This window comes from Hyla sarda, chromosome 1, assembly GCF_029499605.1.
Source record: "Hyla sarda isolate aHylSar1 chromosome 1, aHylSar1.hap1, whole genome shotgun sequence".
Classification (NCBI taxonomy): Eukaryota; Metazoa; Chordata; class Amphibia; order Anura; family Hylidae; genus Hyla; species Hyla sarda.
Genome location: NC_079189.1, coordinates 604,653,060 through 604,679,494, shown reverse-complemented (window position 1 = coordinate 604,679,494; position 26,435 = coordinate 604,653,060). Strand labels below are relative to the sequence as shown.

The following is a 26,435-nucleotide window of genomic DNA, read 5'->3' as shown; positions in this document are numbered from 1 at the left end:
AACCATGGTTATGCACAGACATAGATTTAACAGTTATCAGAGATACATCTATACGGGATCATCATATGCAATCGTCTCTTTCCTCACTTATTTCCTGCATAGGTTTTGAAGAAATGGGTGACAATTACAGAATCTGAACTAGGTACAATTTTACAAAAGGTTCTTAATTGTATACTTTACTGTATCTATAATTAGGGATCAGTACAATTAGACAAGGAGACACTGATATTGACCTACCCCAGGCAGTTAGATGAAGTCTACTCATATTCTCTGAAACAAGTAAGATGTTTATGGAGCGTGTTGGTCAGGTACCTTTATTTTTATTTATTTTTTTACCTAGGTCATATGTCAGATGTAAATTATGACGTCTGTAAAAACCTTCTTTCTGCATTGTTGAATCCTGAGGCGACCCAATGTATGGACATTACTACACACATAGCTCCCCTCTGCTTAGTGTATGGGGTCATATACGTTACCATGGGGTACAAGACTGCTGGCACATACATTTTCTTACCAACTTTCCGGATGCCGTCTTTGCCCTGTACCACCTCTTTCTTCTTCCATTGGTCTCTCTCAGCATGCATAGCTGGTTCCTATAAGAGACCTAACCAGAAAATTCCACATTGCCCATCCACCTGTATACTTTGTACCATAACTGTGGGGAAACAGGAGCGCTGCAGCCTTGGCAGCCTCCTTTACCACCCAGTCCCCTTGGCTTCTGGGGTTGTTTCCTTCATGTGTCTCTGATCTTTACGATGGCCACTTTTTCTGGCCGCTCTCGGACTTTGAACACTTGAATTACAAACTACAGATTGGTTCGCTCAAGGATTCAAGAACACTTTTACTTCAATAGGCCCATACTTGTGGGCGGAAATTAAAGTGTACCCGTACTCATTGTGTCATACCTTTTAGATATCTTACACATCTCAGTGAATACCTTCATCTCTACTTCTCTGAACCACCAGCTCAGATAGAGTGGTTTATTGCAGTAGAACTTCATTCTGAATGTGGTCACCATATATCCTGTCTTATGTATTACATCTTTACATTACTTGGAACAAACTTACATTTATAACTCAGCATCAACCATGGATTCTCTGATATCCTATCATGGCTCTTTTAATTTTTTACCTTTATAAGTTTAAGACAATCAGCGTCTTCGTATTACACTAAATAACATTATAAAGTTATCCACTTAAAATTGATGTTATTCAAATAAATACAATGTAGAATGTATAGGTATATCACATTGTGTATGCAGGTACTAAACACATTCAAGGTTAAACAGTAGATATGTAGTTTCTTCAATCTAATGTGAATGTGTCTTAGTAGACCAAGGCTGTTCTGTCAATCTTCCTATAAGCCCCGCCTTTCTCCTCCCACTCCTCTATGTCACTGGTCACCACCCCTTTGAGTCTGGCTTTTTGTCCTCCTTTCGGTTTGGTCATTTCTCAACAACTTTTGAGCAATCGGTGTCTACATGAGACATACCATACACATGTAACAATACCAACATTTACAAATACTCAACAAACAACACACACAGGGCCCACATTCTCACCAAAAACAAAATGTAAAAGAATAAAAATATACAGAGATCTTTTAAAAATTGAGAAAAAGATCACCTTCAATGCATATTATTTATAATCAGTAAACCATTAGCTGATTTTAAATGCTTAAGGTAATATTAATTAATTAATTAAATAGTGATCACTTTTTAATTTATTTTACGTTTTATTTTATTCTCCTTGGCCACACTTCTCTCATTACTCCTATAATATAATCAGACAATTAATTGCATTTCCTTATAAATTTATTTTCCTTTTTTTTTCTTTTATCCATCTTGCACTCCTGCGAAAACAAACTTATTAAGAGATTAATAAAATATCATCAAATAGGTTCATTATGACATAAACATGTACAAACACAGCTTCACCTGAAACCATTCACTGGTCATACTCCATGTATTCCTAATTTATCATACATGCTTCACTAGACTAGGTGTGTTAAAATGGCTGCCAGGAAGTGGAGGTGGGAACTAATTGGATGAGCTAAAATGGCTGCTGGGGGAGGAACTTCACTTCTGGGGGTGGTAACATGGCTACCCACCATAGGAGTAAGCATGTGGCAGAGACTAGCGGCCTCATGGCTATCTCCAGAAAGAGAGAGAGAGAAAGCATGGGATAAAGAAAGGCAAAATCCCAACAATGTCTGGGGCTGTGATCCCAGGGTGTCACTCCATAAGGGATTCCTAGATCCACAATGATAGCACCATGCAGACAGCCCAACATTCACACTCCCTCCCCCCCCCCCCCCTCATACAAAGGCTCTGTTATGTCTGTGTATCGGTGTTAATTTCATTCATCATACTTTCAGCCAACAACTTCTGCCTATCTATATCCATTCAGATGACCACAACACAACTGTATATTACCCTGCTATATATATATAAACCTTCATATCCTATCAACCATCAATATATTTCAAACTTGCAACTGCCTTAATATCTATAATTCATCAATTCTACCCTGAACTCACTACGTTTTCCATCAAAAACTTATTTTTTTATTTTTCTATTCAACTCTGTGCATTCCCTTCCTGTCAGCAATTCTATCAGTGAGGTCATGTTACATCTGTAAACTCCATAGCCCCCTCTGTCTCATACCCACCAGCCCCCTCTTAACTGGTGGCCTCCAGCTGTTGCCAACTAAAACCCCTCTAAAACCCATGTACTTTTAGGAGATATCTTCAAAGCACTAATACATTAGATCTAGTATTAGAAGGGAAGGTCCCCCCCCCCCCTTTCGTCTGAATTAGCTAATTTAACAATAATCCATGGACACATTAAAAACGAAACATAACACATATTCAATCAGTATAATATGACAGGTCCCAGGAATATTGTAGAAAGTCCCCCTATCCTAGGCTCCCATCCAGCGTCTATTTACAACAGCATCTGGTGTTCGGTGCCACTCTGTTCTCGACCTGCCGCCTATTTATGATAGCCTTGTCCTAGCAATGCATGTCTACTCATCCCAGACACGCAACTGGCTACTTATGACAATTTACTTTGCAATTCATTCCCCGATTATGACCCAGTCCCTCCTGCCAGGATCCTGCGTACTCACTCACATTTCATACACACTCGGGCAGTAGCTACTTTTATAACAGGTACATGGGTAATTGGCTCTGGGCGAGAATTATTACCTGTCTCTCTCTGATAGGTCACGTGTAAGTCGTCTGGATCAGCAAGACAAAACAAAGGGGAGACATTGGTACTTTTGGCTAGGTACAAGTATGTCCTACCGTACCCCTGGAGTTGATCAAATCCCATCTGCGTGTGCCTTTGTTCAATCCGTCTGGTCTGGGTATTGCGACTTGCACATGAGGCCTATAGTCCAGGCCCCACGCTAATTGGGCGACACTTGAAGTTGATTTTATCAGTGTTCTTGTAGCTGTCTTACTCCCGGCCAAATCCGTATATAGAATGTATATACCGAAGTATAGCGAAGTAAATCAAACAGAGCCATTGTCTGTTTCAGATGCTTCTAACCCTTTATTCAGTCCTTCACATCGTTATATCACCTTTGTCATTAACATAAGTTCCCACCCTCACTAGTGGGATGTTCTGGCATATAGGGAGTGAGCAAATAGAATGGGGGAGGTGCCTTGCCCTCGTGGCACTCAACTTCCTCTACACGATGGTGGGGGCCAAGATAGGAGAGAGCAGATGGGGGGAGGAGTGGACAAGTAACAGAAGTATGGAGTCTTCATCTTAAATGGGCATTTTACATATACAGTATATAAAATTTTTATATACACACATCTATCACAGAATATTCCGGAGGAAAACTTTTTTTTTTTTTTTTTTTAAATCAACTGGTGCCAGAAAGTTAAACAGATTTGTAAATTACTTCTATTAAAAAATCTTAATCCTTCCAGCACGTATTAGCTGCTGAATACTACAGAGAAAATTATTTTTCTTTTTGAAACACAGAGCTCTCTGCTGACATCTCTGTTCATTTTAAGAATTGTCCAGAGTAGGAGAAAATCCCCATAGCAAACACATGCTGCTCTAGACAGTTCCTAAAATAGACAGAGGTGTCAGCAGAGAGCACTGTGTTCCAAAAAGAAAATAATTTCCTCTGTAGTAGTCAGCAGCTAATAAGTACTGGAAGGATTAAGATTTTTTAATAGAAGTAATTAACAAATCTGTTTAACTTTCTGGCACCAGTTGATTTAAAAAAAAAAAAGTTTTCCACCGGAGTACCCCTTTAACCCGTACAGGACCCAGGGCGTATGGATACGCCCTGTATACGCCCTGTGTACCTGGGTCTTGGGCAGGGACAGGGGTGACTGCTGATATCGATCAGCAGGCACCCTGCGCAAATGCTCAGGGGGGTCATCAGACCCCCCCATGTCGGCGATCGGCGCAAATCGCAAGTGAATTCACACATGCGATTTGCGCAATTCCGGGTCCTACGGGTCTATGGTGACCCGGTGACCCAGAAAATAAGGGGGATCGGGGTTGTCCAAGACACCCACGATCCCCCTGAAGGGATAGGAGTGAGGTGGCAGGGGTGCCACCCTTCCTATTGGTCGTCTAGAGCGATGACCAATAGCAGATCGGAGGGGGGGTTATCTTTTGTTTTCTCTGTTCTGCCCACCCACAATAGGCGGGGCAGGACGGGGAAACCGTCAGGGACCGGGCACCGAAGTCCACTTACCCATCAGTGGAGGCTGCGGGACGCGATCGGCTGCGGTGATCAGCGGGCGGCGATGTCGTGCAGCGGGCTCCCTGAATCTGACGGAAGCTGGTAAGTTGCCTAGCAACATCTAGAGGGCTACAGTTTGAGACCACTATACAGTGGTCTCTAGACTGTAGCCCTCCAGATGTTGCAAAACTACAACTCCCAGCATGCCCAGACATCTGTTTTGGCATGCTGGGATTTGTAGTTTTGCAACAGCTGGAGGTCTACAGTTTAAAGACCACTGCACAGGGATCTCTATACTGCCCTCCAGATGTTGCAAAACTACAGTTCCTAGCATGCCCACACAGCTGTTTGCTGTCTGCGCATGCTGGGATTTGCAGTTTTGCAACATCTGGAGGTCCACAGTTTGGAGCTCACTGTGCAGTGGTCTCTAAATTGTAGCCCTCCAGATGTTGCATAACTGCAAATCCCAGCATGCCCAAACAGCAAACAGCTGTCTCTGCATGCTGGGAGTTGTAGTTGCGTACCTCCAGATGTTGCATAACTACATCTCCAAGCATCAGTACATGCTGGGAGTTGTAGTTTTGCAACGGCTAGAGGCACACTGGTTGTAAAATACTGAGTTAGGTAACAGAACCTAACTGAAGGTTTTCCAACCAGTGTGCCTCCAGCTGTTGCAAAACTACAACTCCCAGCATGCACGGTGTGTCAGTACATGCTGGGAGTTGTAGTTTTGAATCAGCTGGTGGTTTGCCCCACATGTGAATGTACAGGGTATATTTACACGGGCAGGTTTACAGTAAGTTTCCAGCTTCAAGTATGATCTGTGGCAAATTTTTCACCGCAGCGCAAATTCCTATCGGGAAACTCACCGTAACCCGCCAGTGCGCACGTATCCTAAAAACTCTACACTACACTAACACATAATAAAGGGTGAAACACTACATATACACCCCCATACACTGTCTCCCCCCCCCCCAATAAAAAAACGTATTGTACGGCAATGTTTCCAAAACAGAGCCTCCAGCTGTTGCAAAACAACAACTCCTCGCATTTCCGGACAGCCACTGACTGTCCAGGCATGCTGGGAGTTTAGCAACAGCTGGAGGCACCCTGTTTGGGAATCACTGGTGTAGAATACCCCTATGCAGTCCCTAGTTTAGTCCTCAAATGCACATGGCGCTCTCTCACTTCGGAGCCCTGTCGTATTTCAAGGAAACAGTTTAGGGCCACATATTTCCGTACTCAGGAGAAATTGCACTACAAATTTTGGGGGGCTTTTTCTCCTTTTACCCCTTATGAAAAGGAAATGTTGGGGGCTACACCAGCCTGTTAGTGTAAACAAAATTTTTTTTTTACACTAACATGCTGGTGTTGCCCTATACTTTTTATTTTCACAAGTGTTAAAAGGAAAAAAAGACCCCCAAATTTGTAAGGTAATTTCTCCTGAGCACAGAAATACCTCATATGTGGGTGTAAAATGCTCTGCGGACGCGCAACAAGGCTCAGGAGTGAGAGCGCACTATGTACATTTGAGGCCCAAATTGGTGATTTACATAGGGGTGGCTGATTTTACAGCGGTTCTGACATAAACGCAAAAAAAGAAATACCCACATGTGACCCCATTTTGGAAATTACACACCTCACGGAACGTAACAAGGGGTATAGTGAGCCTTAACACCCCACAGGTGTTTAATTGAAATTCTTCAAAGTTGGCTGGAAAAAAAAAAAATTTCACTAAAATGCTGGTGTTACCCTAAATTTTTCATTTTCACAAGGATAAATAGGAAAAAAAAGCCCCCCAAAATTAGTAACCCCATTTCTTCTGAGTAAGAACATACCCCATATGTGGATGTAAAGTGCTCTGCTGGCGCACTACAATGCTCAGAAGAGAAGGAGCGCCATTGGGCTTTTGAAGAGAAAATGTGTCCGGAATTGAAGGCCACCTGTGTTTACAAAGCCCCCATAGTGCCAGAACAATAGACCCCCCCCCCACGTGACCCCATTTTGGAAACTACACCCCTCACGTAATGTAATAAGGGGTACAGTGAGCATTTACGCCCCACAGGTGTCTGACAGATTTTTGGAACAGTGGTCCGTGAAAATGAAGAAGCCCACTGTTCCAAAGATCTGTCAAATGCCAGTGGGGTGTAAATACTCACTGCACCCCTTATTAAATTCTGTGAGGGGTGTAGTTTCCAAAATGCTGTCACATGTGGGGGGTCCACTGTTCTGGCACCACAGGGGGCTTTGTAAACACACATGGCCCCCGACTTCTATTTCAACCAAATTCTGTCTCCAAAAGCTCAATGGAAGGAGTGCGGGGTGTCTCTGGCAGGAAGCTTCCCCAAAAATGCCGACAGTGCTGGAGCGTTTCACTGGTACTGGTGAAATAGAACTGCAGACTGCAGTATTAAAATCCAATAGGTATTTATTAGCTACGATAAAGGTAACAGAAAACAAAAAACAGGGGGGGGAAGCAATCTTGTATGGACTACGCGTTTCGAAAGGTATCCCTTTCTTCCTCAGGTCTGTAGTATGGTGTGATTAGTGTCCTTATATACAGTGCAAGTGCATTACTATTTCAAAATTTGGCAGGAAGTGAGGTCATGGGGAGCTGGGCGATGACGTCAGCCTCTCTGACCTCCACTGAGCTTTAAAAAAAAAAATTTTTTGTAAGGGTTTATCTTTAGCTAGTATGGAAGCGCTACTTTATTCCAAATGGGCCTGTTCAGGTCTACGGTAGTTGTTCTTGGTCTGACTGTGTAGCTGAATAGCTTAGAGGCTGGCAGCAACTGGTATGGGAGACTGACTGTTGAACAAATGAAGTGGTTAAAAATTTTACTTTAGCTGTTTATGTAGGGTCAATGGGTTATGGGGATTGTGGTTGAAAAGGATACATAGTTAAATGTTAATCCAATTGAGATTGACAGGGTGAGTAAAAACTGATAGATTTTGTGATTACAAATTGTAGATGGTGGTACAGATCCATCAAACATATTGGTAGGAGAAATGGTTATTCTGGTTTATGGATGATTGTTGTTTTTTTTAAGCATTGGGTTTGGGTTTATTCTATTGTTGTTAGTTTGGTGTTGTTCCCTTTTTGTATTTTTGGGTTTGGGATTCAATTACTGGGCAGTTTTAGTTCTGTTTAGGTTATTAGTTCTGTTGCATCATTAAGACCATGGGGCTGTAATGTACCAAGTCTGTAGATCCAGTACATCTCTCTTTTCTTCAGGGAGGTGAATCTGTCATTCTGGTGCAACGGGATGTAGTCTATAGGACAGATTCTTATTGGGTTAGGTAAGTCTGGATGTTTTTCGGAGCAGTGTCTTGATACACTATGTAATGTAAATTTCCGTTTGATGTTGTTTCTGTGGTTATTGAGTCTGGTGTGCAGTTCCTGGGTGGTTCTTCTGGTATATTGTTTGTTGCAGATACAGGTGATGAGATAGATGACATAGCTGGATTTGCAGTTGAGGTGAAATTTGATGTTAAATGTTTCCTCCGTTTTTGAGTTGGAAAAAGTTGTTTTTCCATGGTCAATGGTGGTGATTCCAATTCCAAACCAAAAGGGGCCTATGCTGCACCACCATTGACCATGGAAAAACAACTTTTTCCAACCCATTTTTAGGGCCGATACCGATAATCGGTGGAGGTTAGGGCCGATAGCCGATAACTTATACCGATATTCCGGTATAAGTTATCGGCTATTTATCCCCCCGCGACACTGCTGCAGATCATTGATTTAAAGCAGGCGCTTTAAATCAATGCACTGCAGTGGCTTTTGCTGTGCCATAGACCGCCGCTGCCACCCGCTTCTCTCCCCCTCAGGGTGGTCCGGGCCATCCATCCTTCCTGTAGTGTCCGGCGGCATTCCGGGTGTAGGGTGAACTGGTCCGGGCTGTACTTCTTCTCCGGGGTCCTCTTCTCCACTCCGGGCAGGCTCCGGCCAAGTAACGCAGCATAGACGCCGCTGCGCAGTGACGGCTGTGCGCAGCGACGCACCTGACGTCACGGCGTAGCGGTGTCTATGTAGCGTACTAGGCCGGAGCCTGCCCGGAGTGGAGAAGAGGACCCCGGAGCAGGACAGCCCGGACCGATTCACCCTCCACCCGGAATGCCGTCGGACACTACATGAAGGATGGATGGCCTGGACCACCCCCATTACGGGCAAGTTTAATTTTTTTAATTGACTCAGAGGGTGGGGGAGGGGCCCGACCGGTATAGTGGTATGGGCAAAAATCCATACCGTGGGAGAAAAAAAAATGGTATCCGGTTCACACCGGTATACCGCCTAGTAGTACAGTGGGGGGTGAGACGCGGTTAGGGGGGGGGGGGCGGTCGCGGTGCGTTGCGGCGGGTCCGGGGGGGCGGGGGACGGTGCGGGGCATTGCCGATACCGATAATGCCCAAAATCGGGATTATCGGCCGATAATATCGGCAATACCGATAATCGGTCGATCCCTAATATGCAACATGCCCTCCAAAAACTATTTCAGCTAAATTTGCTTTTCAAAAGCCAAATGTGACTCCTTCTCTTCTGAGCATTGTAGTGCTCCAGCAGAGCACTTGACGTCCACACATGGGGTATTTCCATACTCAGAAGAGAAGGGGGTTACAAATTTTGGGGGGCATTTTGTTCTATTATCCCTTATTTTAAATTTGAGGGAAAAACAGCATTTTAGTGGAAAAAAAATCATTTACACATCCAACTTTAACGAAAAGTCGTCAAACACCTGTGGGGTGTTAAGGCTCACTGGACCCCTTGTTATGTGCCTTGAGGGGTGTAGTTTCCAAAATAGTATGCCATGTGGTTTTTTGTTTTTTTTTTGCTGTTCTGGCACCATAGGGGCTTCTTAAATGTGACATGCCCCCCAAATACCATTTCAGAAAAAAACTCATCTCCAAAATCCCACTGTCGCTCCATCCCTTCTGAGCCCTCTACTGGTCCCACCGAACACTTGACACACACATATGAGGTATTTCCTTACTCGAGAGAAATATGGTTACACATTTTAGGAAGATTTCTCTCCTTTTACCCCTTGTAAAAATTCAATATCTGGGTCTACAAGAACATGCAAGTGTAAAAAATGAAGATTTTGAATTTTCTCCTTCAATTTACTGCTATTCCTGTGAAACAACTAAAGGGTTAACAAATCTTTTAAATGTCATTTTGAGGGGTGCAGTTTTATAATGGGGTCATTTGTGGGGTATTTCTAATATGAAAGCCCTTCAAATCCATTTCAAAACTGAACTGGTCCCTGAAAAACTTCGATTTAGAAAATTTTGTGGAAAATTGCTGCTATATTTTGAAGCCCTTTGATGTCTTCCAAAAGTAAAAACATCTCAACTCTATGATGCAAACATAAAGTAGACATATTGTATATGTGAATCAATATATAATTTATTTGGAATATTCATTTTCCTTATTGGCAGAGTGCTTCAAAGTTTAAAAAAATGCAACATTTTCAATTTTTTCATCAAATTTTGGAATTTTTCACCAAGGAATGATGCAAGTGTCGTAAAAATTTTACCACTAACATAAAGTAGAATATGTCACGAAAAAACAAACAAACAATCTCGGAATCAGAATGAAAGGTAAAAGCATCCCAGAGTTATTCATGCTTAAAGTGAGGTCAGATGTGCAAAAAATGGCCGGGTCCTACAGTGAAAATTGGCTGGGTCCTTAAAGGGTTAAAGGGGTACTCCACTTGTTGGCACTAGGAACATTCAGTTCCAAACACTGTGTGTGCACTGCAGGGGTCGATCATGCCCCTTGTGATGTCATGCCACGCCCCCTCAATGAAAGTATATGGGAGGGGAGTGACGGCCGTCACGCCCCCTCCCATAGACTTGCATTGGGGTGGCCAACCCCACAATGTGCACACAGCGTTCAGAACTAAATGTTCCAACTGCTGCCCAGTGTTGTACCCCTTTTAAAACAGTTTTTTATTTTCTTGTTTGGAAAATTTAGCATTAATACAGGATGGATCAGGACGCAAAAATGACTGAGGTTCCTTTTTCGGTCTTGTTTAGGAACAAGATCCAGATGGGTCTCATTCTTATGTCACATAGAAGATCATGGCGACAGGATAGGCGTCCTATTACATCCTGTATAAAGGGAATCTGTCAGGTGTATTTGATGCTAAGATCTGCAGACATAAATAAAAGCTGATTGTTCCACCAAACTGATAAAATCTCCTTTTTTAAGTCTTTCTCAGTCAAGGAGGCGGAGCTGAGCTGCTGAAGTGTCAGAACCCTGAATGATTGCCAGATTCCCTGTAGAAAGGTCATAATTCTGATAGTGCCCTTATAAATAGGTTACTATATTTACTATACAAAATAGGCTTACTATATTTATATGCAACATTCTTAAGGTTATATTTCTAAAAATAAATAAAATAAAATCTGTTTTATTCTTGGCAGATGACTGTTCCAGGAGATCAGAGGGAGATCTGATATCCTCATGTGTAAAAACAGAGGATGGTATCACACAAGTTACATATGAAGATTATTACTTCGTCCCAGATCCACCCTCAGCCCTTCACAGCCAAGATCTGTCATCTGATCCTTTTACAAAACAAAATAAAATCCCCACAAGGTTTGTTGGGCATCAAAAGGCTAATACAAGCGAGAAGCCATTTTCATGTTCAGAATGTGGGAAATGTTTTACTGAGAATTCAAAACTTATTAGACATCAAAGAAGTCACACAGGGGAGAAGCCATTTTCTTGCCCAGAATGTAAAAAATGTTTCACTCGGAAATCCTGTCTTGTTGACCATCAAAAAATTCACACAGACGAGAAGCCATTTCCATGCCCAGAATGTGGGAAATGTTTTACCGATAAATCACATCTTCGTGCCCATCAAAGAAGTCATACAGGAGAGAAGCAATTTCCATGCCAAGAATGTGGGAAATGTTTTTCTTATAGAACAGGTCTTGTAAAGCATCAAAAAACTCACACACAGGAGAAGCCATTTTCATGCCCAGACTGTGGGAAATGTTTCACTTCTCAATTAAAACTGTTTCAACATAATAAAGCTCACACAGTAAAGAAGCCATTTCCATGCCCAGAATGTGGCAAATATATAACTCAAAAAGCTAATCTTGTTAAACATCTAAGAACTCACACAGGAGAGAAGCCATTTTTGTGTTCAGAATGTGGAAAGTGTTTTATTTCTCGCTCAACTCTGCTTAAACATAAAAAAACTCACACAGGAGAGAAACCATTTTCATGCCCAGAATGTGGAAAGTGTTTTTCTGTAAAATCAGGTCTTGTTCGACATCAAATAACTCACACAGGAGCAAAGCCATTTCCATGCCCTGAATGTAAAAAGTGTTTTACTGTAAAATGCCATCTTGTTAAACATGAAAGAACTCACACAGGAGAGAAGCCATTTCCATGTCCAGAATGTGGGAAGTGTTTTACTAACAAATCAAATCTTGTTGAACATCAAAGAACTCACACTGGAGAGAAGCCATTTTCATGTCCAGAATGTGGGAAATGTTTTATTTCTCGCTCAACTCTGCTTAAACATATAAAAACACACACTGGAGAGAAGCCATTTTCATGTTCAGAATGTGGGAAATGTTTTATTTTTCAATCAGCTTTGCTTAAACATAAAAAAATTCACACAGGGGAGAGACCATTTTCATGCCCAGAATGTGGAAAGTGTTTTATTCACAAATCACATCTTGTTGAACATCAAAGAACTCACACAAGAGAAACGCCATTTCCAGGCTCAGAAATGTTTTTCTAAAATGAGTCTTAAAAGACATAAAAAAAACTCACACAGGAGAGATGCCATTTTAATGTGCATATGTGTGAAGTCTTTTAGGACAATGTCATGTCTAATTACACATCAAAGAACTCACACAGGAAAAATGTAACACGTGGTTCTTAACCCCTTCACGCTCATTGATGTATTATTATGTCCTGGGAGCATGAAGGGTGTGTGGAGAAGGTTCGAAATTGGAGCTGGCTATTTAACTTTTCCAATTTTGCAAACAAAAAAACATTAACATGTTTGATATGGCCGCATGCCGAAATGTTAGAACCATTAAAATATAATGTTACTGAAACCTCACGATGAACGTTATAAAAGTAAAAAGGAAAACAAACGCAGAATTGTGTTTTATTTATTTTTTGGTCACTTCACAAGTGGTAAAAAAAAATCAGATCAATTCCATAATGGTCCCGATAAGAACTACAGATTACAACACACATAACAAGCCCTCACTCAGCTTCGTAACGGAAAAATATAAAAGTTATATGGATCAGAAGAGGGAGATTTTTGATTTTTTTTTTTTAGTAGTAAAAAAAATTAAATAATAATAATACAAATTGGGTATTTGTTATAATCGTACTGACCCGAAGAACACAGATAACGAGAATGACATTAATATGAATCCCACCCTACCCATTTCCAAATAAATAAAATGACATTACATATATACTAAAGACTATTTGAGCAGGTGACGGCAATCAGGAACTGCAGCGGAGTATATAACAGCTATCATGAAACAAATAAGAGTCCCGGCTGAATATAGTGGGGGTGCTAGCTCATGAATACAGTATTGTCATGGCACAGAAGGGTAGAGACAAAAATAAAGTTGCACTCACCCACCTTTGTAGTTTTGCCAAGCGATGCTTTTATTTTTCAGTGTCCGTACAGTAACGGCATTCAGGTAGCTGGATGTGCGAGGAGCGAGAGCCGGAGCTCTCAGGTGCAGGGGGCATACCACTAGACAACTAGTTTCACGTCGGAAATTACGCTTCTTCTGGTCGTGAGTACGTCATTCTGCTGTGGGGAAGGTGCTTATATACAGGTGAGTGTAAATTAACATATTGAGCATATTGTAGCTCCTTTCCCGGTCTAAAGGGAGTAGATATGTTCACGTACGCGGGTGCATAATTTTCTTTTAGTTTTCCCGATATAGTAAAGATTACAATTACAAATTAATGCATACACCACATGCGTTGTCTGGCAGGAAATAAACTGGTTTACAAAAATATTTTCTGCTCCTAAAATAAAAAATTGCGTTTGCTTATATTTAAATTTGCAATATCTACAAAATTTCCCTTTGGGATCAACCTGTTTAGCCAGTTTTCCTTTTTCTCTTGTCACCTATCGTTTTTGTGCGCCTGAAGGTGATGATGGGTCTTTCCCTTGTACAGTCATGTATTTCTGGATCACGTTCGAGGATGAACCAGTTACTCAGAATACTTTTCTTAATTTTCTCATTCATACATGTGTTGTCAAAGGAAAAGACTTATCTATTATTGTTATTTAGTTTTTTCTGGGGATAATACAATAGATCTCTTCTTTTTTTTCCAATTTTCTCAACTGCTTGGTTTATTATTCTGTCTGGGTAGCCTCGTTTAGATAGCCTTTTGCATAGATCATTAAGTTTTTGTCTAAAAGTGTCTGGATTACTATTGGCGCATTTTAAATGTAACATTTGGCTATATGGGATATTATCCTTTACATAATTTAGATGGGAACTTTTATAATGCAAAAGCAAATTCTTTGCAGTTGTTTTTCTGTAGCCTGATGTCACTAGGGTATTATTTCTTAATTCTAATTTCACATCTAAAAATTCAAGGCTTTTGCCTCCATAGCAGCTAGTGAACAGCATATTTAAAGTATTTTCAGAATTTAGATATTGCACAAAAGAATCAAATTCTTCTTTTTCACCTTCCCACATAATCAATATATCATCCAGGTAACGTAGATAATATTTTACGTGGCTAATGAATGGATTTGTGTGGGTAAATATGTAATGTTGTTCAAACATCGTGAGGAAGATATTAGCGTACGTACATGATACAGGCGTTGCCATGGCCTTGCCTGTACCACTGACCATCATGTAAAAAGGTATTGTTTTTAAGTACGAATTCTAATGCATCTTTGATAAAAGAAACGAACAAAGGAGATTTATCAAGTTTTTCCATCCTGAGGGATGCGGGTGTACAGGCTCTCAACGTCCACAGATACTAGTTGGTAGTTGTCTTGCCAAATGAAATTGTCAAATTCAGTAAGTAGGTCACCTGTATCGTTAATGAGTGTGGGAATGCCCTTTAGGAGTGTAGATAGTAACCACTCGATATAACTGGAGGGTGACTATGAATTTTTGCCAAGATGTACCATTTTGCTGGAACTGTTTTTTTTTGTAAAAGCCTATTCACCATGTTTTCTGACACGGTACCATTTTCAACCTGCCGTCTGAGTAAGGTACGTAGTTTGTCAGGGGTTTGTCTAGTAGGATTTTCTTTCAGAACAGTGTATAGCGATAGACTTCTTTGTTATAATCATTAGTGTTCCATACCACCACAGCCCCACCTTTGTCAGCCTTTGTTATGTGAAGATATTGTTGTTGTTTCCCTAACCATTTAATTGCTTCTCTTTCTTTTTTGGTGAGATTATCTTTTACTGAGGTATATATTAAAGCTCTTGTTTGCCTTACGACAGCTTCCTGGAATAAATCAATGGAGCTGCCTGGAGGGATAGGGGGGTTGAAGATAGAAGGGTTTTCTCCCTTAATCCTTTCAGTGTGAACATCTTCTATGGGCTGTGACCTCGCGGTGTCAAATTCGACATCGCTCATTAATTCACATAAATATTCCACACATTTTTGTTCTTCATCTGTAAAATCCTTTACAACCCTAAATCCTAGCTGGTCAATTTGATATTGTATTTCTCCCTCTTTTTGATTTTTACTGCTTTTAATTTTTATTTTCTAGTTTTGAAAGATAAAATGTCATATTTATTTTTCTCAGTGCCCTAAATAAATCTATTTCAAAATTTTCAGGGGAGAACTGTCCGTTGATCCCAAAGTTGAATCCCTTTGATAGGGCACTGAGACAGTCACTGTCCAATATTGTGGTGGTTAAATTAATCACATTGTCCAGCGGTGTCTTCAATTTCTCCAGGACACTTCTTTCCTTTTCTTTGTTCTTGTCCAGACGTTGCATCTTACTCCCTCTTCCCCTCCTCGTGCCTCTAAAGGGGTGGTATTAATTGATTTTGATGTAGATGGTTCATTTTGAGTAGATTTATTTGTTTTTTCTCCTGTTTCTCCAGAGGAACTGGAATCTGACTCAGTTATCAGAAAGTCGGTTGTTTTTTTTCTTCTTTTGATTTTTTTTGGGTTCTATTTCCCTTATATTTGTTTGACTTTGTCTGGTTCTTTCAAGAAAAAAAACTGGTTATTTTCGAAATCATTTTTATCACGAACTAGCTGAGTACCTGACGTTGCCCGGTTTTTCCTTCCTAATCCTTGTTTGGGAGGAAAATAAACAAAGGAGGAAGCTTTTGACTTCGTATCCCGTCCTCATATATTGTTGTCATATCCCGACCTCCTATCCCATCATCATATCCCGACCTCCTATCCCGTCCTCCTTTCCCGTCCTCCTATCCCGACCTATCCAGTCCTCCTATCGCGACCTCCTATCTCGACCTCCTATCCCTGTCCTCCTATCGCATCCTCCTATCCCGGTCCTCCTATCGCGTCCTCCTATCCCGTCCTCCTTGATTTCAAATTGAAATTGAAGGTTCTAGGGGTATTTTATTTTATTCTAGTTATCTTTAAGAAAGTTTAGGTTACATTATGGGTATTTTAATATAAATGAATTTTTGGGTTAATTACACATTTACATAATGGAGGTTCAATGAATAATTGTTCTTTGTTTTAGATGTTCAGTATACATGAATATTCATATGGGAATTAATTCAAGAATATACACAAATTAATATACATTAATTCATATGTGTGTTTGTGAATGTCTTGTGCTGTATACTTGTTTACACAAACAAATCTTCAGGTTAATAAGTTCACATAGGTAAAAATGTGGGGAATTATTTTATTACTTTTAACCTCTTCAGGACGCCGGCCGTATGCATACGCCCGTGCGAATTCCGGTCCCCGCTGCTAGCCGGTTGGGGACCAGACCGGGATGCCTGCTGAAATCATTCAGCAGGCATCCTGGCACATCGCCCAGGAGGGTCCTGAGACCCCCCCCATGTCGGCGATCGGAGAAAATCGCATGTCAATTCAGACATGCGATTTTCTGCTATTCTGGGCTGATTAGGTCTCTGGTAACCCGATCACCCAGAAAATAGGGATGATCGGAGCTGCCAGTGACAGCCCCGATCATCCTGAGGACTAGGAGCGAGGTCGCAGTGCTGCAATCTCCTCCTGTCCCCTGCCATTGGTCAGAACTGATTCTGATCAATGGCAGCGCAGGACAGTGGGTTGTCATGGCAACCCCCGTTCTGCCCACCCCTGGATAACGTGGGGAGAAGATGGAGGCCGGTACCTGGAGGAGAAGATGTGTGGGGACCCCCGATCGTCGCTGGAGACAGGCACAGGTAGGGAAACGGGGGGGGGGGGGGGTGGGCTGAAAGTTGCAGTAAAGTGATCTTTACTGTGGCAACCACTAGGAAGGCTAAACTGCAACTCCCAGCACAGACCACTGTTACAGTGGTACCCAAACGGTAGCCCTCCAGATGTTGCCAAACTACAACTCTCAGCATGCCTAGACTGCCCAGGCATGCTGGGAGTTGTAGTTCTGTAACATCTGTCCCTTCAGATTTTGCAATTTTCATGACATTTTTGAAAATTGCTGCTCTACTTTGAAGCCCTCCGATTTTTTTCAAAAAGCAAAAATATGTCCATTTTATGATGCCAAAATAAAGTGTATTGATCAACCTTTAAGGGGTTACCCCCTCTCGGGGATAGACCCTTACTAGATACCCTCCCCTAAAAAACAACTTTTATTCAATTCGTATAAAAGCGGATGACAAAGCGGATTTCTCCGCGAAACGTCGGGGAGGTTCTGAATGAGTTTTAACCAGCGGCAGGTTGAATTATAAGAGGACTGGTAGCTCATGGTTACGTGTTGCAGATACTAAGCACACCAATTATACACAATAATTTAGTACCATAGCTCCAGTGATACCGGATACAGTAGGGGGTCATAATAATACCCCCTCTGAAGCACAGCACTGCATTGCTGATAATTTTAAAACGTGTGTAGGGTTTATTATATTTTATACGAATTGAATAAAAGTTGTTTTTTAGGGGAGGGTATCTAGTAAGGGTCTATCCCCGAGAGGGGGTAACCCCTTAAAGGTTGATCAATACACTATTACCCTGAGACCCTCAGGGACATTCTTTTTTTTTTTTTTTTTTTTTTTTTTGCCAAAATAAAGTGGACATATTGTATTTGTGAAGAAAAATAAAATTTATTGGGAAGATCCATTTTCCTTACAAGTAGAGAGCTTCAAAGTTAGAAAAATGCTACATTTTCAAAATTTTCATGACATTTTTGGATTTTTCACCAAAAAAGGATGCAAGTAACACCGAAAATTTACCACCAAAATAAAGTAGAATGTCACGAAAAAACTCTCAGAATCAGAATACAGTGATCCCTCAACTTACAATGGCCTCAACATAAATAGTTTCAACATACAATGGTCTTTTCTGGACCATTGTAACTTGAAACCAGACTCAACATACAATGCTATGGAATCTGCGAAACGTGTCAAGGGCTGGAAGAACCGACCAATTAGAATGGACATTTCACTGGTAAAACCCCTGTATTCCTAAAGTGCATTCACTGACTGGTGTCTGGTAGCGCCCCCTACAGTACAGAGAGGTATTACATGTTCTGTACTCCTTACCTGTGCCAGGATTAGCTGCTCCTTTGGACACCAGGTGAGGGCGGCTCCATTTTACTTTTTTTTAGGACATTGTGTACTGTACAGGCCCCTGAAGAAGCTTCTGTCCTCTACATAGACCAGTGTTTCCCAAAGAGGGTGCCTCCAGCTTTTGCAAAACTACAACTCCCGAAGGCTGCCCGGGCATGCTGGGAGTTGTAGTTTTGCAACAGCTGGAGGCACTCTGGTTGGGAAACACTGAAATAGACAGAGATATACAGCCCCCAGCAGATCTTTCTTACTTTTATATGTAAGGATTTGCTTTATTTATATTAGTTATCTACTTATTTTTGTTTAATCTTCACTTTTCCTATTTTTGGATGATATTTTGGGGCTTCAGAACCAATTACCAGGTTTCCATAGAGTTATGGTCTCAACATAAAATGGTTTCAACATACAATGGTCATCCTGGAACCGATTAATATTGTAACTTGAGGGACCACTGTATTCGGTAAAAGCGTTTGAGTTATTAATTCGTAAAGACGGTGGTCAGAATTGCGAAAAAGGGCTGCGTCCTTAAGGTAAAAAAGGGCTGCGTCCTTAAGGTAAAAAAGGGCTGCGTCCTTAAGGTAAAAAAGGGCTGCGTCCTTAAGAGGTTTAGAGTACATTGTTTCTTTATTAAAAGGTATTATACAACACAAAGCTACCTATAAATATATTGTGTTGTTCCCAACAACAAAAGGTCACAATGTTGTATAAAAGCTCTCACAAGCTGAATGAGGCAAGGAACAACTGTTATAAAAATAAATAAATAAAAAGTCTGATATTGGAAATGTTTCACATTAAATCACTATGACCACTAATAATGACAAACAGGTGACATGCACACACCAATATAAGGTTTATTTTTTATACACATTTTATGGGGTCATGTGGGATAATAAAAAAATTGGGTAATAAAAGATTCTTTTAAAAGTGTCCATTTTATAAAATAAATAACATGGTGGCATACATGAGTAATTAATTAATAAAGTTTAAGGTTATATCTAATAAAGTAATTATTAATATGAAATAAAAATAAGATTGTTATGAAATATGCTTAGATAATATGATTTAAATTACATATGAGAATAACTTATGAGTTAAGACTTGTTTACTATTATACTGTTATTATTAATTTATTATTAAGTTATTATTAAGTATTATTTTAAAGGGGTACTCCAGTGAAAAAACTTTTTTTTTTTTTTTCATCAACTGGTGCCAGAAAGTTAAACAGATTTGTAAATTACTTCTATTAAAAATCTTAATCCTTCCTGTACTTATTAGCTGCTGAATGCTACAGCGGAAATTCTTTTCTTTTTGAAACAGAGCTCTCTGCTGACATCATGAGCACAGTGTTCTCTGCTGACACCTCTGTCCATTTTATGAACTGTCCAGAACAGCATTTGTTTGCTATGGGGATTTACTTTTACCCTGAACAGTTCCTAAAATGGACAGAGATGTCAGCAGAGAGCACTGTGGTCATGATGTTAGCAGAGAGTTCTGTGTTTCAAACGGAAAAGAATTTCCACTGTAGTATTCAGCAGCTAATAAGTACAGGAAGGATTAAGATTTTTTAATAGAAGTCATTTACAAATCTGTTTAACTTTCTGGCACCAGTTGATAAAAAAAAAAAGTTTTTCACCGGAGTACCCCTTTAAGATATTATATTTTGAATTTGCAGTCAGATATGGTTAATATTAGATTAAATAATTGTATAATAATATGAATAGTCATAGAATAATGTTTAGCATATGTGTCATAATCATAATTAATGTTTTTAATAATTATTTCATATTTAGAATTATAAAGGTATATATAATATGAAATGATCTGGTATATTGTAATGAATATATTATAGGAATAGTTACCAATATTTTGGGTATAGTTTAGGGAAAAAGAAGAGTTTTTGATTATTTATTGATATTTCCAAGTCAAGCGAGATATCCAAGTAAAACAGATGAAGAAAAAGAAACATTTTTGGACTATCTGTTATTTTTATTCATTGACTAATTGACTTTCTAAAGGATATTTGATGGACAGGAACAGCTGAGGAACTTCTTTGCTCAGACTGACTACAGATTGTTTAAAGGGTACCTCTCATCAAAAAACTTTTGATATATTATAGATTAATGTATGCAGAATAACTTCACAATTGCATGTTATTAAAAAACATGCTTCTTTCTATTTAATTTTCCACGTTGAAGAAATGACCACTAGGGGTCTCCCTACCAGTCCTGGCAGCAAGCATTTCAGACTCATGCTGGAGTCCTAAACACTACGGGCTGCCAGTCTGCTTTGTTCACAAAGGAAAACACTCAGAGCTGCCAGCCTGCTTTGTTCACAGCCTGTTTGGACTATGGTGATATTATGAACTGTGTTTCAGTAAAAAGACTTTACAAGTTATAAAGGTAACCAATGCTAAGATTTACCTGTGTCAAATGTAAAAGTGGACCTGCTGCGATTTCTTGTCCAGATGACTAATGGAAGAGATTACGGCCTGAGTGGAATTCACCGCCTGAGTCAAGTTACAGAGTGAAATATCTCACCAGTCCCTGGTTGGACTTGATGGACGTATGTCTTTTTTTCAACCATACTAACTATGTAACCATCAGCTGCCGTCTCAAGCAAAGGTGCTAAAGAAATGCATTGTTTCTACAAATTGGGCTAAAACATACGTCCTGGAGCCAAAAGGTGAAGAAAAAAAGTGTTTGTGCAGAAGGACTGTTTTCTTACTGTAACGCCGAGCGCTCCGGTCCCCGCTCCTGCAGCAGAGCGCTTACGGCGTGTGTCCCCAGGCAACGCTTCGGCGTCTCAACGTGTGCGCCCCCACTCTCCAGGGCGCGCGGTGAACGGGAATCTTAGATCTAAAGGGCCAGTGCACAGGTGAGTGGTGCCTGGGTCACAAGTGGTTAATAAAGGGTTAAGGTTTGTGAGAGGCAGTGCTGTTTGGACTTAATTAGGCCTCACCTGTGCACTGCCTATAAGTACCATCTCCGCCCACAGCCTCCTGCCGGATCTTTGTTGCCTTGAGCCTGAGTGAAAGCGTTCTTTGTTCCTGTATTCCCTGCCTGTTGCCGTACCCGTTGCTACTGTGAACCATTGCTGCCTGCCCTGACCATTTGCTTCGTCCGACTACCCCTTTGCCTGATTATCTTGTACCTTGCCTTATCTCAGCAGCCAGAGAGGTTGAGTCGCTACTGGGTGGAACGACCTGTAGGTTACCTGCCGCAGCAAGTCCATCCCGCTTTGCGGCGGGCTCTGGTGAAGACCAGTAACTCCTTAGACTCCGTTCCCCTGGTACGGCCCACGTCATCTCCTCTCTGGCTCAGCGGATCCACCACCAGCCTCCGCTACCAGCCCAGATCCTGACACTTATCAGCTGTTGTTCCAGCAAAGAAAGAAAAAAAAAAAAAGAGTTAAAGTTAACCTTTGCAGTGCTGATACAGAGTCTGCGTGGAAGTGACTTATCAAGGGATGTTAACCCTTGGCTGTCCAGGACTAAATGGATGTTTTCTATTACAGTAAACTTCATCCAAGGATCCAACTGACAAAGGATGATCATATAATTGAAGCAAAGAAAGAAAATTTGTTATTATTGGTAAAAAAAAAAAATAATCAAAGGACAATGACTTATTGTTTTTCAAAGTTTTTTTTTCAAGTTTTTCCATTTCAAGGATTTTTATGGACTGTGTAAAAAGTTACAATTGATCTTCTATATTTAAATGTTTCCAAGGCCCAAGAGGAGAAGATCTAGATTAGATTTAGGTATAGTTAAAGATTTTTTTATGAAAAATAAATTACAGTATAGTATAGTATACCACAACACAACATAACATAATATAACACAACATGGTTAAATGATGATGCAATTACACAATTTATGATTTGTTACATATCATGATATACTATGACAGAATTATTAGAATAATGATAATATTACCAAGGTATGCCATGAATTCATTAATTTACTTAAAATTGATGATATATAGTAATTTAAAAAGGGAGTTGTCTAATTTAGTTATAAAATGACTACAAAGTAAGGATTTGGTTACTAATGCTATATATGGTAATTGTATATTGAAAAATTGTATATTTAGAGTATCAAAAATGTATTTTAAACTCAAAACAGGGGGAAATGTAAAATCTTATCTTAAGATATGTATTCTTTAACCCCTTCATGACCCAGGGTTTTTCCATTTTTGCACTTTCGTTTTTTCCTCCTTACCTTTAAAAAACCATAACTCTTTCAATTTTGCACCTAAAAATCCATATGATGGCTTATTTTTTGCGCCACCAATTCTACTTTGTAATGACATCAGTCATTTTACCCAAAATGAGATGAGCGAACTTACAGTAAATTCGATTCATCTCGAACTTCTCGGCTCGGCAGTTGATGACTTAACCTATATGAAATTAGTTCAGCTTTCCGGTGCTCCGGTGGGCTGGAAAAGGTGGATACATTCCTAGGTAAGAGTCTCCTAAGACTGTATCCACCTTTTTCAGCCCACGGGAGCACCGGAAAGCTGAACTAATTTAGGCAGGATAAGTCATCAAGTGCCGAGCCGAGAAGTTCGTGACGAAACGAATTTACTGTAAGTTCGCTCATCTCTAATAGTCACGGTTGAAACTACAGAAGTACCATATATGAGGGGTAGAAAATTTCCAGTGTAAGCATTACATAATGTATACACCCATACGTTAAAGATACATTCAAGCCAACACACTAGGAGAAGATATATGTATATTTATGGATATAACACAGGTTTCCTTAGTATAACCACGCCCACATATGTAAAGGACACACATCAATCAGAGTAAAACACACCCATAGGGATGGTATATAAGAGCTGCACTACAAGAAAGCAAGTGTGGAGAGGCCATCATTCATGAAGTAACGAGGAAGCAAGACTGATGAAGGAAGCCAAGCTAACCAAGGAGGAAGGAAGGCGGGGCCAAGGAGCCATCCAGACCAAGCTAGTCTAATGAAGAAGAACTCCATGATGGATCCAGCGCACACAAAGCTGTTGGTGAGACGGTTCTAAGAACATGCCTATCCTTTCTACTGTAATTATTGTAACACTTATGCAAGGACTTTATTTACATGAGATAATTTGTTCTGTCTGCCATATTTGTCTATGAGCCTATAATAAATGTATAATTGTTTTACTTAACTCAAGTAACTCAATTTATTTCTCCATTGGGGACCGTGTCATACATTATGACCGGTATTAGTATATGTATTTAACAAGGCAATGATAGGCCTGCCGGGTGGTTTTGTGAGTGATTTGTGAATTTTGGGAAGGAAATAAAAATTTGGGTGGTTATGATTGTCAGCAGTGAGAAATTGGAATTCTTCTTTATTCAAGATGTGACTGTCAGAGGCTTGTTGGAGCAGAGTCCCAAGTTCTGTGCACATTTTTTTTGAAGGGGTCAGTGGTGATCTTGCTGTAAAACTCTTGGTCAGATAAAATACGGAGGGCTTTGTCATGATATTGTTGGTAGTCCATGATTACCAATCCTCCTCCTTTATCTGCTGAACGGAAAACCAGGTCTCGATTTTTTTGGAGACTCTTCAAAGCTAGCCATTCTTGCTTCCCAAGGTTAGAGGTTTTATTTTTTCTAGTAGACAAGGAAAAAGTAAAAAAGGGCTCCAGTTGCGCAATAAGTCCCCTTAAGTGCTATGAATGCACTAGTCAGTCATGTAGAGTAAAAAAGCTACATTTATTAGTCCATAACATCGTTATGGACTAATAAATGTAGCTTTTTTTACTCTACATGACTGACTAGTGCATTCATAGCACTTAAGGGGACTTATTGCGCAACTGGAGCCCTTTTTTTTTTTTACTTTTTCCTTGTCTACATACCACGGGTGGGCATATGTCTAGTCCAACCCGGTCTTAGTCTCCGTGCTGCATGTTCCTGGCTTTCTCCCCGGAGAGGGATCGATTAACGTATAACAGTGTTGTGGCTAACCCACAACCTATACAGGTGAGCACCCTGTTTATATACATCATATAGCTGTTTTTTAAAGAAGGATAATATTCTATTAGGTGCTCCGTGTTCTCTTTTTTTGTCTTCCATATTTTTTCTAGTAGGGAGTTTAAAAAAATCTTGTAAGACAACATCATAAAATGTATTGATGTGGTGGCCCTGTGAATGTATAGGATAGAAAGTAGAGGGCGCTCGTACCGATTGGTGTTTAATAGGGTCTGTATCCCCTGAAGCTATGGGGAGTTCTGACATCCCGGTCTCTTCCTCCTTATTATGTATAGAGAAGAAACGTTTCAGGGTAATTTTTCTGATGAAACTGTGCAAGTCTAAAAATAGTTGGAACTGGTCCGATTGATTAGTCGGACAAAAAGAAAGTCCCTTTTTGAGAAGGGATGTCTCCTATGGATTTAGTCCATATTGAGACAAATTAAAGATTTTTACTGAGTCTTCGGGTTTATTGGATTGTTTTGTTCCAGGTCTCTTAGTTTTCCTCTTTATCCCTCCTCGCTTTCCTCTGGTTCTTTTTTGTTGTTTCAAGATGTTCTGTTTCCTTATCTCGAATATTGGTGCTACAGGGATCTGTGAGGGAGGGTGGTTCTTTGTGTGGTGCTCCCCTAAAAAAAAAAAAAAATCACACTGTTCTCTCGATGTGGAGGCTTTAGGTAGAAGGATTTTTTCTCCTGCATCCTCAGATATTGCTTTATTTAGAAAAGGTACCAGTGTGGACGAATTTCCAGTATTATCATGTATGATAATATTTGTATCAGGATGTATGGCCTCAATGCTTTGTGTTTCAGCTTGATCATAAACTGAAAGGTTTAGAAGTTGTTGGAAAGAACTTATTGGACTGCTTGTACTAATATTGTTCACAGTAGCATTGGGACTTATTGGTGATCCTATCAGTGAGATATCGTTTTTTTGTAGGATTGCTTCATATTTCTTCCTGAAGCTGAGGGCTGCTTGCCGCAGACATAGCATTGAGGTGTTGTTCTGTTCAGGGGTTTCAAGCACTCCTAGTTTAAAGGGGTACTCCGGTGAAAACCTTTTTTCTTTTAAATCAACTGGTGACAGAAAGTTAAACATATTTGTAAATTACTTCTATTAAAAAATCTTAATCCTTCCTGTACGTATTAGCTGCTGAATACTACAGAGGAAATTCTTTTCTTTTTGGAATGCTCTCTGACGACATCACGAGCACAGTTCTCTCTGCTGACGTTATTATAATAATAACAACGCTTTATTTATTGTTGTCCTTAGTGGGATTTGAACCCAAGTCCCCGGCACTGTAAGGCAGCAGTGCTAACCACTGCGCCACCATGCTGCCCTTAGCATACATCTGCTATGCATGGTTGCTAAAATGGACAGAGATGTCAGCAGAGAGCACTGTGCTCGTGATGTCATCAGTGTTCCAAAAAGAAAGGAATTTCCTCTGTAGCATTCAGCAGCTAATAAGTACTGGAAGGATTAAGATTTTTTTAATAGAAGTGATTTACAAATATGTTTAACTTTCTGCCACCAGATGATTTAAAAGAAAAAAGGTTTTCACCAGAGTACCCCTTTAAGTAAAGGACTACTTTTTATAGGGGTAGTCGGGGTTTTGTCCTGCATGTTCTGTTGATTCTGAGGTTCATTTATTCCTTTCGCGTTGGTATTTGCTTCATTTCCCATTGATTTTTTAATCTGTTTTGAATTTCTTTCCTCCAGGTTTTTTTCTGGATTTCTTTCCGACGTGTCTGTGGTTTCCCTTTTATGTTTGTAGTTGGTATTCACGAAGGATTTGGAATGAGAATTATTTGTTTGGTGCGATTGTTGTTGAGGTGACATAGGAGTACGATTTCCGCCCATTTCAAACACCGCTACTGCTATGTAGCGCGTCAAACCACTTACCTAATCCAGAAACTAGCTTCGTCCCTCCAAATATCATAACTGCCCATTTACTTTGGGGTAACATCGCTGTCGAGCCCAGGAACTAGCTCCGCCCACTCCAAACACAGCTACTGCTATGTAGCACTTCAGTACAAAACTA

General features: G+C 40.3%; 2 protein-coding genes across 3 annotated transcripts in view; both read left to right on the top strand.

Moving 5' to 3' along the window:
* LOC130296543 (zinc finger protein 436-like) overlaps positions 1–12,869 on the top strand; it is a 61,568-nt gene extending 48,699 nt beyond the window's left edge. For both annotated transcript variants that reach the window (XM_056548183.1, XM_056548192.1), the window contains exon 5: positions 11,142–12,869. In XM_056548183.1, the coding sequence (XP_056404158.1) occupies positions 11,142–12,475 (1,334 nt within the window). In that variant the 3' untranslated portion in view covers positions 12,476–12,869. The remainder of the gene's footprint in view (positions 1–11,141) is intronic.
* Positions 12,870–17,005: 4,136 nt separating this feature from the next.
* The window catches only part of LOC130296514 (oocyte zinc finger protein XlCOF6-like), an 88,701-nt gene continuing 79,271 nt past the window's right edge, over positions 17,006–26,435 (top strand). Inside the window, exon 1 of the mRNA XM_056548121.1 lies at positions 17,006–17,086. Coding sequence (XP_056404096.1) covers positions 17,021–17,086 — 66 coding nt within the window. The 5' untranslated portion in view covers positions 17,006–17,020. The remainder of the gene's footprint in view (positions 17,087–26,435) is intronic.